Raw genomic sequence first — 18,169 nt, forward strand, 5'->3', positions numbered from 1 at the left:
CTTTTAGCGTGGTGTCAGCATGAGACGATGGCATGATAATGAAGAACAAAGTGGGGAAAATAAGAAGAAGGAGAAAAACACAAAAAAATCAGAATGAGAGCTGGGAGGAAACGAAGGACCTACAGGTGAGAGACAGTGATCCTGGATGAAAGAGAGGGCTCAAAGGGGATAGTTTGAAAGGGTCTGGGAGAATGGAGAAAGTGAAAGAGGGATTGTCATAAATGGCAGGGTAACCACCTTTCTGTATACAGTGCTATAAAATCCCTCCTGGCCAGAGGCAAAACCCTTTCACCTGTAAAGGGTTAAGAAGCTAAGATAACCTCTCTGGCACTTGACCAAAATGACCAATGAGGAGACAAGATACTTTCAAAGCTGGCGGGGGGGGGGGAGGGGGAGGGGGAGGGGAGAAACAAAGGGTCTGTCTGTCTGTGTGATGCTTTTGCCGGGAACAGAACAGGAATGCAGCTCAGAACTCCTGTAAAAAGTTAGTAAGCAATCTAGCTAGAAACGTGTTAGATTTTCTTTTGTTAATGGCATGTAAAATAAGCTGTGCTGGAGGGAATGTATATTCCTGTTTTTGTGTCTTTTTGTAACTTAAGGTTTTGCCTAGAGGGATTCTCTATGTTTTGAATCTGATTACCCTGCAAGGCATTTACCATCCTGATTTTTACAGAGGTGATTCTTTTACTTTTTCTTTAATTAAAATTCTTCTTTTAAGAATCTGATTGCTTTTTCATTGTTCTTAAGATCCAAGGCTTTGGGTCTGTGTTCACCTGTACAAATTGGTGAGGATTTTTATCAAGCCTTCCCCAGGAAAGGGGGTGTAGGGCTTGGGGGAATATTTTGGGGAGAAGACGTCTCCAAGTGGGCTCTTTCCCTGTTTTTTGTTTAACACGCTTGGTGGTGGCAGCATAAGGTTCAAGGACAAGGCAAAGTTTGTACCTTGAGGAAGTTTTTAACCTAAGCTGGTAAGAATAAGCTTAGGGGGTCTTTCATGCAGGTCCCCACATCTGTACCCTAGAGTTCAGAGTGGGGAAGGAACCTTGACAGGGATATACAATAGTTAAAGGACATTGAAAACTGAAACACCATTAATGTAGCTATAGAGAGGGGATGGTGCCTCGCAGCAGAGAAGAAATATACCTGTTCCAGCACTTGATAAGCTTTTGAAATCGCAGTCATTTGTGGATATTACAAATTATGAGAAAGACAGGTTTAATCTCAGTTTGCCAGTTCCTCTTTTTACAGATATGAGCAAGCCTATCTAACTAGTCTGATTGGGCTGAGGCCTGAAAAATATTTTTGGATCGGTCTTTCAGATGTAGAGAAACATGGGACTTTCAAGTGGACCAACGGTGAAGCAGTTCTGTTCACTCACTGGAATTCAGCAATGCCTGGTATGTTTTGTCATAGGCATTTTCCATGGGCTTGTCTACTTTGTGCAGCAATACACCCCACAGGTGTGTGAATTCTAATGCACATTGCAACAGGGCTGTCACTTTCTGAGCAGTCCCTCTTGGTCAGAGTGCCCATTGCAGTGGCCTCCCCTTGTTCTCCCCCCTACAGGGCCACTTAGACTCCCCACAGCCTTTCTTATAAGTCCTACCACTCTCCACTTCGGGATGGTTTAATGCCCACAAACAGTCCTGCCCATTAAGTCCCATCGCTGCAATCCAATGGGTCACACTTATCTCTGGCTCTTCCACCATCCACACAGAGCTCTTTTTCTGCCACAGCCCGCTGTTCACAGGGTTGCTTCTCATAGCTGTCTCTCCCTGGAGTTCAGCTTTCTGGCTCTGGCTTCTTGTCTTGCCAGCATCTCCCCTGTTCCAAGGAAGAAGGCAATCAATTTATGGTCCTACACCAGAGAGCTCTTCCCAATTGGCTGAAAGAGAGGGGAGCCCTGCCCCACCCTATATTCCATGGCTCCTGATACCGGGCCCTTAACAGAACAGCATCCTGGGGTTTTCCCTGCATCCAACTCCTTATTCCCTGGGACTGCTTCCTCTCTTCAACTACTAGGTCATTTCCTGGGCCTTTGTTCATTCCAGATCCCCAGAACAGAGTCTTCTGGATCCCCTCTACTCTTAAAGAGCCAGTATACCCTGTTACATGCAGCAACATGTTACACACTAAGTGGCTCGTGTAGACCCTGCTGGCATGCACTAAAAGTTCCCTAGTGCTGGTCAATGTAGTACTGTTTCAATGTTACTTCATTAATGTGTATTAGGGAACTTTTAGTGCATGCCAGCAGGGTCTACGTGTGCCTGTTAGTGTGTAACATGTTGGTGCACATTAGAATTAAGACCGGTGTGTATTGCTGTGCAATGTAGAGAAGCCCCACAGCTTGAATCCATGTTTAAAAGGCTGAATTTTGAAATTCCAGTGAAATTTCATTTTTTAGCAGGGGTGATGTATAGACTGGTTAGCAACTCTCAAACATCTTCAGTGAATGGTGCAATGGTTACAGGGGTAGCTGCATCTCTGTGCCCGTTACGGTTTCTCTGAGTGCTCCGGCTCAGGTATTAGGTCTCATGCCTTTACCTATTCCAGGGTAGAATTTTGCAATTCTCCCATTCTTTGACTGATCCTGTGCTACAGGACCCAGTGTATCAACTGCTATTACCTTGCAGGTCTGGCTGAGTTGGAGCACCTGCAGTTCTTCCATTGAGGAGATTGTGACCAGTGGTATACAAAGATCAGTTTACAGCTGGGGAAATAGTAAATTTGCCAAAAATGCATTTTGGGGGTTATCCAAACTATTTGGCCATTTCAAAACAAAGTATTTTGACTTTTCATTCAGAAGCAGAGTTTCATTTTGAAAATTAGGGTTGCTGTTTTTCTTTTTAAATCGTGGATGAAAAGACACCCATAACAAAAGGTAAAACAGAAAAAAATCATTTCAGGTTGAAGGAAATGTTTCTTTCTACTCAAAATCATTTTTCCCCATCCTTTTCAGGGAGAAAAAAAATGAAAAAAAAGATCATTTAAGTTCAAATGGAAGTGATTTTTTTTCAGATTTTTCAATTAAGTATTCACTCTACTTTCGATCAGACAGCCTTCTTTTTAAAAAAGTGTTGATTTGAACATTGTAGGAGCAAAGCCTTTTTAGAGTAAAAAGGATTTTAAAACAACAAACAATCTTCATGTATGTTTATCATAAATGTCTTGTCTTAGACCCTGATGGTAACCCAAGCAGGCCTAACTTCTTCCAACTCACCCAACAGTTTCTTATGTTTCAGTCTGGTTCCCCTCAACCAACTATTGCCTTGAGAGTGTGCCCCTCTTTCAACTTAGCTATAGTTCTTTTGTTCGTCTGTGTTGCCAGGCTTTGACCCTTCGTGGTCCAAACCATTTTGCAGGTTGGCTGAAGAGGAGGCTAAACCATCCAAGCTAATAGTTCTGGCATTGTCTCTTAACAACTCGTGAATGTTTGCTGAGAAGTGGCTAGCTTGAGCCATTCTTTTCTTTCCTGCCTGTTTTCCAAGACAGTTCTCTACTGAGTTAACCCAATATATTAATACAGTAAACATCCCAAAAACGAGGTCAATATATATTATTCATAAAGTATTACAGAGCAGTTCCAAATCTGTCACAAATGGCTTTATTGCCAGTTTTGGTACCACTCTGAAAAATGGCATGAGCGATCTGCTGTCTTCATCAGTTTAGTTGGCTTTTTAATCCACCAAGACAAAAAGCCAAAACGTAGGATCAGAATCCCGAAATTTGCTATTGTTTATGGACAAGTATCACAGACCACTAAGTACTAGGGGCCTGATCCTCCTTTGGCCTGCACAATACATAGTCATTTATATTAGGGTCAAGTGGGTGTAAAATGCTGTCATTCTGATCTGGTAGCATTTTCCATTCACTTTTCACTTATTTTTGCACCACTGCAAAGAATCAGGCTCCAGGTCCATATCCCATTCACCTACCATGAACATCTAATAGACTTCTCCTTTCTCGGCTACACTCTCCTTAGCTTCTCTTGGAATTAAAAGGAGTTTCCCTTCTGCGTTGTGATTCCAAACTATTTTCTGTTTGTCCAACTAGCCAGGACCGAAACATTTCTCCTTAATGATGCACTATGATATTGTGTTTTTGAGAGACTAACCAAGACTGAATTATAGACTCATAGAATCATAGAAGATTAGGGTTGGAAGAGACCTCAAGAGGTCATCTAGTCCAACCCACTGCTCAAAGAAGGACCAACACCAACTAAATCATCCCAGCCAAGACTTTGTCAAGTCGGGCCTTAAAAACCTCTCAGGATAGAGATTCCACCACTTCCCTAGGTAATACATTCCAATACTTCACCACCCTCCCAGTGAAATAGTGTTTCCTAATATCCAACCGAGACCTCCCCCACTGCAACTTGAGACCATTGCTCCTCGTTCCGTCATCTGCCACCACTGACAATAGCCAAGTTCCATCCTCTTTGGAACCCCCCTTCAGGTAGTTGAAGGCTGCTATCAAATCCCCCCTCACCTTTCTCTTCTAAAGACTAAATAAGCCCAGTTACCTCAGCCTCTCCTCGTAAGTCATGTGCCCCAGCCCCCTGATCATTTTCATTGCCCTCCACTGAACTCTCTCCAATTTGTCCACATCCTTTCTGTAGTGGGCCCCCCAAAACTGGACACAATACTCCAGATGTGACCTCACCAGTGCCGAATAGAGGGGAATAATCACTTCCCTTGATCTGCTAGAAATGTTCCTACTAATGCAGCCCAATATGCCGTTAGCCTTCTTGGCAATGAGGGCACACTGTTGGCTCATACCCAGCTTCTCATCCACTGTAATCCCCAGGTCCTTTTCTGCAGAACTGCCGCTTAGCCAGTCGGTCCACCGCCTGTAGCAGTGCATGGGGTTCTTCTGTCCTAAGTACAGGACTTTGCACTTGTCCTTGTTGAACCTCATCAGATTTCTTTTGGCCCAATCCTCCAATTTGTCTAGGTCACTCTGGACCCTATCCTTACCCTCCAGAGTATCTACCTCTCCCACCAGCTTAGTGTCATCCACAAACTTGCTGAGGATGCAATCCATGCCATCATCCAGATCATTAAATGAAGATGTTGAACAAAATCGGCCCCAGGACCAACCCCTGGGGCACTCCACCTGATAGTGGCTGCCAACTAGACATTGAGCCGTTGATCACTACCCATTGAGCCCAGCAATCTAGTCAGCTTTCTATCCACCTTATAGTCCATTCATCCAATCCATACTTATTTAATTTGCTGGCAAGAATACTCTGGAATTGTATCAAAAGCTTTGCTAAAGTCAAGGAATAACACATCCACTGCTTTCCCCTCATCCACAGAGCCAGTTATCTCATCATAGAAGGCAATTAGGTTAGTCAGGCATGACTTACCCTTGGTGAATCCATGCTGACTGTTCCTGATCACTTTCTTCTCCCCTAAGTGCTTCAAAATGGATTCCTTGAGGACCTGCTCCATGCTTTTTCCAGGGACTGAGGTGAGGCTGACCAGTCTGTAGTTCCCCGGATTCTCCTTCTTCCCTTTTTTAAAGATGGGCACTATATTTGCCTTTTTCCAATTGTCCAGGACCTGCCCCGATCACCACACATTTTCAAAGATAATGGTCAATGGCTCTGCAATCACATCCATCAACTCCCTTAGCACCCTCAGATACATTAGATCCAGACCCATGGACTTGTGCATGTCCAGCTTTTATAAATAGTCCTCAATCTGTTCTTTCACCACTGAGGGCTGCTCACCTCCTCCCCATAATTCCTTAAATATATACTGCAGTCAAAGGTATTTGTAGCTCTTCTTTCACAATCGTTAAAAGGGAAAAAGCCACCTTGTGTAGAGAATGAAAGGAGGATGGAAAGGAGTACTACAGAAAACTGGCTGAAAGATGTTGGCTAGTTTGCAGGGATGTCTTTTGCTGTCCTCAGGTGGTTTCTGTATCTGCTTTCCATGCTTCTATCTATTCGTCCATTTTGTTCCTCTTATCTCTTTCTCATTGGGTTAGACACCTTGCATTAAGATTTCTTTTAAATAGTACAGTAAATATGATAAACAGAACCACAGCAAAGTTTGACAAAAACTGGTTGCTTTATGGAGGTGATCCATGGAATATTGTTCCAAATGGCTTTCAGGCTCTGAGACCACATACTGCCAAATAAAGAATGTGAAAGTCAGGTGAGTATGTGGGTGTGTGAGAATTTCAGAAGTTATTTGCAGGATCTTGACCATTTCAAGATGACAGACTACCGGCTACTTGCATTGTCACAGAAAAGACCTAGACAGAGTGTCCTTTAGATACCAATGACTGCTCATGCATTTGAGATTTAAAATTTTTGGAAAAGGGGTTAAGTTGCTGGATAACTCCAATCTCGTCTTTTCAGTTTACATGATTCACTTTGCAAAACTCCTTATTCGAGCAGCCAGATAACCATTACCCAACTCCAATACAGGTTTCACTCTCATAAAACATAATAAAATGAGATATGAAAATTACAGGGGGAACAAAAAGAAAAAAAGTGTGCATTTTAATTTCATTTACATCTCATGAGGGAAGAAAGCCAGGGTGTGTAGCAATGAGAACTGGAAGTGCAGCTGGATTATGGCATGTTCAGGACTGTGAAGAAAAGGCAAAATTTCTCTGCAAACAACAAGCTGAAGCAATGACCTTTCATCCTCCTGTTCCAGAAAAAAATTCTTACTCCAAATGCCCCATGGGTTGGGGTTCAAACGATAACATCAGTTCATGCTTCAAAGTAAGTATTAAATTTCCAAACTAATAATGAACTGGATACATGCAGATAGATACAAAGAAAGTCTAAACTGCAGAGATTCCCAGGCTATGGTACAAACATAATAAGCTAGTGTATAGACTATTTATGGGACTTGTTTCAACTGTCAATTATCAGCAAAACAGCAGACTATCTGAAGATGGCATTCTGTAATCCAATTTAAATATGTTTACTTTTATATGATTAGCTATTTGATTTCTCACATTGTCTTAAATCCCCATACAGGAAAATAGCTAAAATGTCTTTTTAATGCATATAGCATAATATACAGTGTTTAATTGTAAAATATATCATTAGCCTTTTGTGAGAGAAGGAAACCAAAAGAAATCATGGCTTGAAGCTTGAGATTTTTGTAGAGAGATAGGAGGAGATCTGGCTGCCATCAATAGTAAAGAAGAAGAAGAAGTGATACAGCATTCAATAGTGTAAGTATAGGCTTCATAATTGGTCTTCCAATATAACAATATTGCAGTATAACATGTTGTATAACAAAACTAAAAATGCTCTTGGATCCTTCCTAAAATAGTCAGTTGAAAATCTATGAATATGTTTAGTTAGGTTCATTAGAAAAAGGGTTGAGTCAATACACAAACTTCACAGGTTAAACAGAATTGTTATGTACTAATTTCTAAGTGTGGTTGGGGAGCTTCTAAAATTGGTTCAGATGGTACAAAAAACTTAAGAGCAATGGAAAAAATGAATGGCCAATGTTTCCATTTAGGACTCATTTCGAACTACATTTCCTAGAAATCTAGGACAGGAAGGGACCTCGAGGTCATCCATTTCCCCACACTGCGGCCAGACCAAATATATCTAGAGGCCTAGATCAGTGGTTCTGAACCTTTCCAGACTACTATACTTCTCTCAGGAGCCTGATTTGTCTTGCATAACCCCAACTTTCACCTCACTTCAAAACTGCTTGGTTACAAAATCAGACATAAAAATACAAAAGTATCACAGCACTGAAAAAAATCTTACTTTCTTATTTTTACCATATAATTATAAAATAAATAAACTGGAATATAAATATTTTACTTACATTTCAGTATATAATATATAGAGCAGTATAAACAAGTCATTGTCTGTAAGAAATTTTAGTTTGAACTGACTTCCCCAGTGCTTTTTATGTAGGCTGTTGTAAAACTAGGCAAATATCTAGATGAGTCGATGTACCCCCTGGAATACTTCTGGGTACCCCCAGGCGCATGTGTACCCCTGATTGAGAACCACTGCCCAAGACTATCCTATCAGGTGTTTGTTTAACCTGTTCTTAAAAACCTTCAGTGACAGGGATTCCACAACTGCCTTGGTGACCTATCCCAGTATTTAACAATCCTTATACTTAGAATGGTTTTCCTAATATCTAACCTAAATGTCCATTGCTGCAGATTAAGCCAATTACTTCTTTTCCTAACTTTAGAGGACGTGGAGAATAATTGATTCCCATCCTCTTTATAACAGCCCTTAACATATTTGAAGACTGTTACTAGGTTCTCCCTCAGTCTCCTTTTCTCAAGGCTAAGCATACCCATTTTTAAACCTTTCCTCATACTCAGGTTTTCAAAATCTTTTATCATTTTTTGCTGGTCTCCTCTGGACTCTCTCCAATTTGTCCACTTTTCTTAAAGTGTAACACCCAAAACTGGACACAGTACTACAGCTGATGCCTCACTAGTGCAGACTACAAAGGGACAATTACCTGCCATGTCGTACAGACGATATTCATGTTAATGTACCCAATAACGATATTAGCCTTTTTAGCAACTGTATCACATTGTTGGCACATATTCAATGTGTGATCCACTATAGCCCCCAGATCTTCTGCAGTGCTACTGCTTAGCCAGTTATTCCTCACTTGTATTTGTACATTTGATTTTCCCTTCCTAAGTGTACTTATCTTTGCACTTGTCTTTATTGAATTTCAGCTTGTTCGTTTTAGACCAGTTCTCCAATTTGTCAATGTCATTTTGAACTCTAACCCTGCCCTCCAAAGTTCTTGCAACCCTTCCCTGCTTGCTGTCATATGCAAATTTTATAAGCAGACTCTTCACTCCACTATCCAAGTCATTAATGAAAATATTGAATAGTAGTAGACCCCTCTACATACATCCTCCCAGTCTGACAGTAAATCATTGTTAACTACTCTGTGACTATGGTTTTTCAACAAGTCGTGCACTTTTAGCGGTTTCAGATAGATCTTATTTCCCTACTTTGCTTATAAGACTGTCCTGTGGGGCTGTGACAAAAGCCCTACTAAAATCAAGATATATCGCATCAACTGCTTCCCCTCTACCCATTAGGCCAGTAATCCAGTCAAAGAATATTTGCTAAACTATTTTCAAACAAAGTAGTAGTTCATAATCTATGTGGAATTTTTTTTCCCCTAAAAGAAGGCAACAATGAAACATTAAAAAATAAAAACAAGCTAACAATTTTTTTTCATCAGCATTTGTCACACAAGGAAATATTTTGTGTTGCTTTGATGATTATGAAAATTAATGGGGGTTAGATGCCTAACTGCACTTTCTGCTTTGAAAATCGCCATCAAAGTTAGTTGATGGTAATTTAGTACTTGAGATGTCTCCTATACAGAGGTATGTGTCAAGACTTCACTACCATGTACCAGAATATTTATCTGCAGATCCTGACACAATTAATTTAACTTATTAGGTTTAAAGTTCTGAGTATGCCTTTAAGCCTCCAACAGATATGAGAGCCTATAAATATCGAGAGCCTTAAAATTTGCTGAACTGCTGTAAGTACTAACATTGATTGTGTATAATGATGACCTATATCCTGTCATAGTTATGTGTTATTCTATTTCTATCACACATTTTAGGGACAAAGGACTGTCTTTTCGGCCTTTCTGGATTGGTTTATTTTGCCTGGATCCTGATGAGGGCTTTTTTTGGAGTAATGGCTCTCCAGTGAGTGATTTAGTTTTTAGCCGTATAGCTATCTTTCTAACTTCATCATCCTTGGAGCGACTGGGGGCAGTTCATTAAGGGATATGGATTGAAGATGACTATAATCTTCCAGTAGGCCATCATCTCACTGGTGAAATGATTGGACAGCAATCCCCTCAGAGTGTTCTGGAATCCAGTGGGGCCCATTAGTCTTTAAGATTATACCATCAAAACAAGTGGAAGTAGGGGCTATTGAAGGACCCTGACTACTTGGAGGCAATTATATTACTGTGACAAAGATATACTACAGTCTCTCCAAAATGTATTTAGTTACTGCATGCAGATATATAATGCAGTTCCCTTTCCCCACTTAATTTTTAGCCCCACTTGATATCTCTTCTTACAAAAACTGAATATGTTGCTTTCATAACACATCCATGTGCTGTTGGCACAAAAAGCAAGAGCCTGGCTTGAAATTAAACCAATTGTGTTTCTACTGTAGATGAGGTATAAAAACTGGTATAATTCTGAACCTAGTAATGAGCATGGAAATGAACATTGTGGAACAGTCAATGAAGAGTTTTCCATGGACTGGATTAACACACACTGTGAACATTTTAACGATTGGATTTGTCAAATAGAGAAAGGTAGGTTACTTTCTATTTTAAATTAGAATAAAAAAAACAATGACCAGTTAGCTGGACTAATTAGATTAAATTGGTGTGACCCTGAGAATCATTCTTTCATTAAGGGGACATGCAGTGAGACTGAGACACAATGGTATCTCACAGCTATAATGAGATGGAGTTAATTCAGACCTTAAAACAATGTCATTAAAGTAATTCATTGACCAAAAACACACACAAAAGGAGACAGAAAAGAACAGAAAACACAACTTCTGTCTCTGGTGCTGAGTCTTACCTGAAGTCTCACTGCTGTAGATGCACAGACACAGCACCAGCTGTTATCAGCCACTCTGTGACCTGGTAAACTTCTATCAGCATCAGGTTGTTTAGGGTGTTGCTTTCACTGCCTCATTAGTCACAGGCTCACAAGAGTGGTGCAAAGTGGTGGAGTGGTGTCTTGGTTGCTTAAACTCATCTCTTATTAAACAAAAGGCAAAAAAGAGAGACAGAGAAAAGAGAAGAAATAAGGAAGGAAAAGGACACATGAGATAGGGTCTCACATTCCAGGTTTAGCCAGAAGGGGTGGAGGTGGCAAAGTCATCTGGGTCCCTCTCTCTGGCCCTTTCTGTTCAGCACATCTCTCAGGATCAGGACAGGGAAGCTCCAATGGTGGCACAGTGGATCCTGGTGTCCCAAGAGATGGTAGGGGTGGCAGCCATGCTGGTAAAGCTCAGTCCTTTAACTCCACTCTTCTAATTATTTTGACCCTCCCTCTGAAGTCTCTTTTAAGGACCCCAAAAGGGAATGATGGGCAGAATAGCCTACCACCTCATCATTTTGTCCACCAGTGAAGCCTAATTTCTAACACGCCAGTTTTGGTCCATTCATTTCCAGTTCCAGCCTCCTCTGTTTACCAGTCGCAATCTCAACACGGTCCTTGGGTTGTAGCAGTAGGCCTGTTTTTTGGACTAATTTAGTCTTCCTGGCTTTAACTTTTGATTACTTTCATAATCAACTTTATGTAACAGACTGAGTTGGGCTTTTGTTACTTTGGAGAGTTCTGAGTACAGGCCTCTGCACAACATCCCTCCCCTCCCCTCGGCTTTTAAGAAGGCAGCAAGCTGTCCTGTCCTTCCCCTGTTTACATCTTTGGAAGGACAATCGAAGTAGGTCTTTGTCTAACAAATCAACCAGTAAGAATGTTCAGTAGACAGGCTACCCCCTCTTTATCCAGCTGCAGGACTCAAAATCGCTGCAGGGCTCAGAGGTGCTACGCCACCAGCAGTTGTACCTCAGTTTTGGAGCATCTTGAAGCCCTATAGTTAAAGGGCTAGCAGCAGTGGAAGAAACAGCAGAGTTCCATTTCTATTACTGCTAAAGTGGTAGGAGCTGGGGAGTCAATCTGAACATACCAGTGATTTGGAGCATACCACGTTCTGCATTGTATTTTCCCTCTTACTCTTCCCAAAGGCATACTTTAGTTTCACCCCCATAAAACACATTTTATTACACAAATATCAAAGTAATATATAGTGTAAGTCATATGATGAATTGCTAAAATCCAGTACATTGGAGGGATTCATGTTTTCTTTACACTTAAAAACTTGGGGACTCAAAATAATATTTTGCTGAATGAAAAAATTCCTTTAATATCACGAGCATATGTCAAAAATATAGAAAATTAATTTTTCCTTTCCTTTACAGGAACACCACTTAAACCAGAACAAACAAGCTCTTCTGCCACTAAGCTCCTGTCTATTTCATCTTACCTGGAGAATAGTACAGTATAACAAGAAGAGCCTACCTTAATGCACACTAGGTACAGAACATGGAGTTTCATTATTTATCTTGCAGAGTATGAAGTCACTGAAGATGGATGGATTATATATGGGGACAAGCAGTATTTTTTCAGCACAGAAAGTGTCCCCTTGGAAAAAGCTAGGGAGTTCTGCAAGAAGCATTGTGCAGATCTTGTTGTCACAGTGAAAGAAAGTTTCTATGGAAATACGTAAGCAAACACTTTATTACTTAATTCAGCATAGTCAGCATACGTCACATATGTTTATGAAATACAGGAGAATGTGCATTTTTACATGATTTCTTCACTACAGTGTCTAATAGATTTGAAAATTAATTGAAAAAGGACATATATAAGGCAGCTTCTTAACAAAAAATTAAATGTTCAGAATAATAGCTGGCAGATCCTGCTGCTGCTCCACTTATTAGGCTCAAAAGTCAACTATATCTGGTCTTAGTCAATTATACTCCTCAGAATCCAGTGGATGTTTTGCTTGGGTCAGGTGTTGCACAATCAGGCCCTTGAAACTTTCAAAACATTGCAAGTGTGGGAACTAACAGAGTTGCTAATATCATAAAGTCACTATTGCAAAAAAATCACTGCATTAGGCTGGTGCTTTTGGTGTGTGAGAGAGAATATGAACAAACAGAGAAGGGAGATTTTAAGCACAGTTAATTAACGGATTGATCTAAAAGAAAACATGTAGGTGCTTTTTTACACTGAACAACCTAAATAATTTAAACTAGATTCTTCCTGAAATTAAGGAAGGAATACTTACCATTCCCGCAGCCTCACCAGGGCAGTAATCTTCCGGGGAGGCATTGTGCATCACTGCACACAGTGCCCCACAAAGCATTTTCTTAAAATCAGGAATGTGCTTACCAGGCTGGCCTGGATACATTTCTAACTGCTTTGATTATAGCAGTATGGCATCCAGAACTAGCTGGAAAGCATTCAAGCTAATAAGGCAAAAGTTGTATTCTAGCAGATGTGATCCATATTTCCACTGAGTCGCAAGTCATTGTCAGCTGTACAGACAGTCCACAAGATTATTCCAATCCAAATAATTTGAAAAGAATCTGCTTTTCATATCAAATAGTTTTTGTTATATATATGGAATAACTTAATTAAAATCACATCCTTGTGTTTAGATTTTAAGAAATGGCAAAAAGGAGTCATATCTCATTGGTTTAATTCTGAGTGTCGATCAACAGTTTATGTAAGTAAACAAGCAATATCTAGTTTTATTCCATGGAGTAGTTAACATCTTGTATGTAGTGCATTGATTTTAAAGGGACTTGTTAGGGTGCACAATCATCACCAGCATCCCCCCTTGTATCCTGGTGAGCTGTTGTAGTGGTTTTCACCTCCAGCAACCCTGTAGGCCTCTGGGTGCAATTCAGCTTTCCGGCTGAGAAGCAGCTAAGTCAAATCCCTTTTGGGGTAACAAAAGCTCAAACCTAATGTCCCAAAGTCTCTCAACAATCAGCCCTTCCTCGGGGCTCTGTTTTCAGTCTCCTTTCTCAGCTACTTGAGAGTCTTCTTCCCCAGCTCCAGTACTGAACACTGGCCCCTCCAGCTGCCTTCCTGGGGTATCTGTTCTCCTGCAGACTCTGTCTCAAGCCCCTTCATGGGAGTCACTCTGCTCCATGTGTTTCCTCCCTTCAGACTGAACTCTCTCCCTTTGATGATGCCCCCATGTCCATGAACTTATCACCGAATACTGCTTGGCCATGCCCCTCTGGCTGAGAAGCCACTAATTAATTACAGCATAGGTGCAACAGAGGTAACTAATTGGCTATAAACTACTTTCCAGCTAAAATGGGGTTTCATCCCATCACCTGACTCTTAAAAAGCAGTTATAAAAATGGTTTTAAGTAGTTATATGATGTGTTGAAAAGCAAACTCAGTGAATTTAATTATGTATTAAATGACCTGCATCGTAATGAAGGGTTTTTTATTGGGAATGTAAGTGCTATGAATACAGAGATAATCACCATGCAAAATAAAATGTGTACTGTATTCTTGACCTTATGTGCAGGGCTTTAGTTACCTTTAATCCTAACGGAAGTTGAGCCTAACGTCACATATGCAAAGTAGTGAATATACTTGTACACTTGTGATATTTCTATCAAATGATTTCTGTAATAAAACAAATGGATTTGCATTGTTTCTTTTGTAAAAACAAAGTAATTTAACCAGTAATTACTAGCCTTTTTGGGTTTTTAGCTGGAGGGATGGAAGCCCAGTGCACTACGTAGCTTGGGCGAAAAATGAGCCAGACTATGCAAATGCTGAAGAAAATTGTGTGGTCTTATATAAAAACTTTGCTGAGCTACACATTTTGACTTTTGTGTGTGTATATGTGTTTGTGTGGCTATATCTTTTCCCCATATGTTTTGTTAACTGGCCTCCTCTCTTTTTATATGTAGAAAAGATAACTTTGGGAAAAACAATGTACCCATAATAAATGATTCTCACTCTTGGGGGTTATCTAGTGTAGCCATAGCCTGAGAGAGACAAGGTGGGTGAGGTAAAATCTTTTATTTCTCCAACTTCTCTTGCTGAAAGAGATAAGCTTTTGAGCTTCACAGAGCTCTTCTTGTGATCCAGTAAAAGATATTAACTCTACATATTGTTATTCTGGAAGGTGTTAATGTCTGCCATCAAGTGGATGTTTGATCTATATAGACAAATACAGACTTTTTAAAGTGGATGGGTACACTAAGAATCCTTCTGTCAGGCTCAGTGAAAGGAACAAATAAGCCCCCTTAATATAGTGATAGCTGGAAACAATAAGAGTCTACTGGCCAAGGCACTGGGCAACATGGCAAATCCTGGGAGTGGTTGCAAACACAGTGGCTAGAGGATTGACTGAGCTGTGTGCATGGGCACCTGGTTATATGGGTCTATGGAAAAGAAAGATGGCAGCCTGATAACCTGAACAGCCCAGGTTACTGAAACACCATCTTTCCTTCTGGAGATGGCCTAGAAGCAGAAGTGGTGGAGGAGACGAGGATGCCATCTCCTCATGCTGCTTCCTCCACATTTTCTGCTTCTGGGCCTGCTCCAGAAGGGGAGAAGGTGGCTCAGTAATCAGGTTGCCTAGCCACTATCTTTCCTTCTGGAGCAAGGAGCCAGGTCTGGGGGCTCCCCTGGGATTCACCCAGATTACTGAGCCACCATCTTTCTTTCCAGAGTGAGGAGCCAGCTCCGCGGGTTCCCCCAGGGTCCACCCAGGTTACCAACCTGCCGTGTCACATTCCGGAGAAGGGAGCCAGGCCCGTGGGGTCCCCCTGGGGCCCACCCAGTTTAATAAGATGCCATTGCTCTTTCTGGAGCTGCATCCTGAGAATATTTTCAAATTTTTCTCCTCCTTGGGGGGGCTCCACCCCCAAGCTCCAAAGTATAGAGGACTTTGCTCCTTATATCTCCACTCAGGAGATGCCAGGACCCCACCAAAAATTTCACAGACCTGGCACCTATGTATGTGTGTCTGTGTGGGGCGGGAAAGGGGGGATGTAAAAAGCTAGCAAACAGCAAGAGAAGCAGTCATGAGGGCAACCCTGGGAAGGAGCAGAGAGCCAGAAATACTTGGACACAGGACTCACTGGCAAGATAAGTGTGGAAGTACTGAGCATGGAAACTACCTGTTGCTGTTGGTTTCTACTGTGCTCGGGGAAACAGGACTTTGTATACCTTTTTCATAAATAGACAGGATTACACCAAAGAAACCCCTGATTTGTGTCCTCAATTTCTCCTCCTAATGGGAAAAAATCCTGAATTTTAGCTAACTGCTCAGGCCAATGGGCAACAATATTAATCGCAGCTGTTTCAATACAAGAGCAACTTCATGCACCAGTCACCTGCCCCTACTGCCATTCATGCTCATCCTTAAATGTAGTGTGTTACGGTGCTATTCATTATGGGGCATCTCAGGGTGCCTTGCCATGCTAGAGAACTTTTAGTGCACCGTAGCAGCATACATAGAGCGAGTTCGTGCACAGCAAGCTGCCGCACTGCAGAAACACATTTTGGCTTGCTGTGCACTAACTCACCATGTAGACACTGAATTCAGATACATGGATGTTAAATTCGAACTCATGAGTGGACAACAATATGAGCAGGCAGGACCTGGTAGATTTTCAGTGACCTTAGATATGGTGCCATGTTTTGCCCTTACCCATGTTTCTCCACAGATCCAGGTCTTTTGTCCTCTGAGCCTTTTCCCAGCCAAGAGCCTGGATTCATGGTTCTGGCCCAATTCTGCTCTGCCAGATACGAATCTAAAGATGTAAAATATTGCATTTACAAGATTATTTAAAATTAAATAATTAAGCAGGTTTTGTATGTTTTTTGTAACCGTGCCCTAATTCTGGACATGCTGGCATCTTCCTTGATTAGAGGAAGGCATGTGCCAGGTTTCCTTCCCTTCCTTCCTCATGTATCTTCCTTTCCTATAAACATTTATTTGGCTTTATTCCAGCTTTCCTTACTTACCACTTAAAAGATGCCAAAACTGATGCCTGGATTGGATTGAATGATATAAATTCTGAGCTCCACTTTGTTTGGGCAGATGGAAGTGGTGTCTACTACACCAACTGGATTGCAGGTTCACCTGTAGTTGGAGAAATCATCCTATATGATTCTCTGCAGCCAGAGACTGGCAACAATCTGCATCAGGTAAACATTAATTAGAGATTTCCAATAAACACTCCATGCATCTGAAGAAGTTGTTTTTTTATCCACGAAAGCTTATGAGCAAATAAATAGGTTAGTTTTTAAGGTGCTACCGGACTCCTTGTTGTTTGAATAAACTCATTGGAGAAGAAAAGGAGTACTTGTGGCACCTTAGAGATTAACCAATTTATTTGAGCATCAGCTTTCATGAGCTTCAGCTCACTTCATCGGATGCATCCGATGAAGTGATCTGTAGCTCACGAAAGCTGATGCTCAAATAAATTGGTTAGTCTCTAAGGTGCCACAAGTACTCCTTTTCTTTTTGCGAATACAGACTAACACGGCTGTTACTCTGAAACCTGTCATTGGAGAAGGCAATCCGATTTTAAATAACTTGCTAAATTTATTTCTTATGTAGGCTTCTTTGTTTTCCTAGTGTTCATGTCTGTTGCATTTGGGAATAGAGCGGCAATATTGCAAGGTTCAGGTCTTCTGTTGATGTAAGAGGAGAGTTTAAATGGTGGCATTCATCACTCCCCTATTTCTCAAGTAAGAACAAAGTAAATTTTGAAAGGATGTTCTAAAATGTTGTAGGAGAGATGGGCTGACTTCAGTCACAATGATACAAGAGGAAACTATTAACGATTTGTTTTGGAGAATATTTTTGAAAGTATTACTGACATAAAAAGAGATACCGTCTGTTTTGAAAGAGCTTGTGGGTAACAAAAGAGAAAATGTATCTATGGAGCTGGGAAGAGACCACATGTATTTGACTTATATTTTACTTCCAATCTTTTTAAAGAATAGTTAGTTTGAAGATATTTCAAAGTCAATAGACATTTCTGAAGTAGCACTGGAAGAAATTAGAAACTGGCAACAAGGTTCATTGTTTTATGGTGAGTTAACAATGGGAAAATCCTCATGCATCCCTGCCAACATTTGAAATAAAAAATTAGTATATTTTAATTAACACAATTTTGCATACACTTGCACAAATATATATTGATTTGCATTGACATATTGCCTATTTACCCCTCTTTCATCCGTTCCATGCATTCAAAACTTACATTTTCACACCACTCTATTCCCAGCCTTTCCACCTACCCACAGACACATTCTCCAGACCCAACTCACTCCACGCCTCTCCCAATTTCTTCTACATATACCCATCCATTTATTCTTCGCATGCACACACATCCGGTACCTGCCCCTGATTGTTAGCTGCTACAGAATCTTTCCCTTGCTTAGTAAAACAGTACAAATGATCAAAAACAAAAGGAGAGTGTAAAATGAAGGAATATGTTGCTCTTATTATTTTTGTTTGCTACCAATTTATTCACTTTCTGATCCTCCCTCTCACCCGCACCCCCTCACTACATAC

The 18,169-nt window shown here is 40.9% G+C and overlaps 1 protein-coding gene across 1 annotated transcript in view; it reads left to right on the plus strand.

Moving 5' to 3' along the window:
• LOC140906177 (macrophage mannose receptor 1-like) overlaps positions 1-18,169 on the plus strand; it is a 54,637-nt gene that overhangs the window by 23,993 nt on the left and 12,475 nt on the right. Inside the window, 9 exon segments of the mRNA XM_078851339.1 lie at positions 1,249-1,401; positions 6,544-6,742; positions 7,076-7,203; positions 9,618-9,705; positions 10,187-10,331; positions 12,015-12,094; positions 13,260-13,327; positions 14,338-14,414; positions 16,595-16,791. Coding sequence (XP_078707465.1) covers positions 1,249-1,401; positions 6,544-6,742; positions 7,076-7,203; positions 9,618-9,705; positions 10,187-10,331; positions 12,015-12,094; positions 13,260-13,327; positions 14,338-14,414; positions 16,595-16,791 — 1,135 coding nt within the window.

The sequence above is a fragment of the Lepidochelys kempii genome, chromosome 2 (genome assembly GCF_965140285.1).
Source record: "Lepidochelys kempii isolate rLepKem1 chromosome 2, rLepKem1.hap1, whole genome shotgun sequence".
NCBI lineage: Eukaryota > Metazoa > Chordata > Testudines > Cheloniidae > Lepidochelys > Lepidochelys kempii.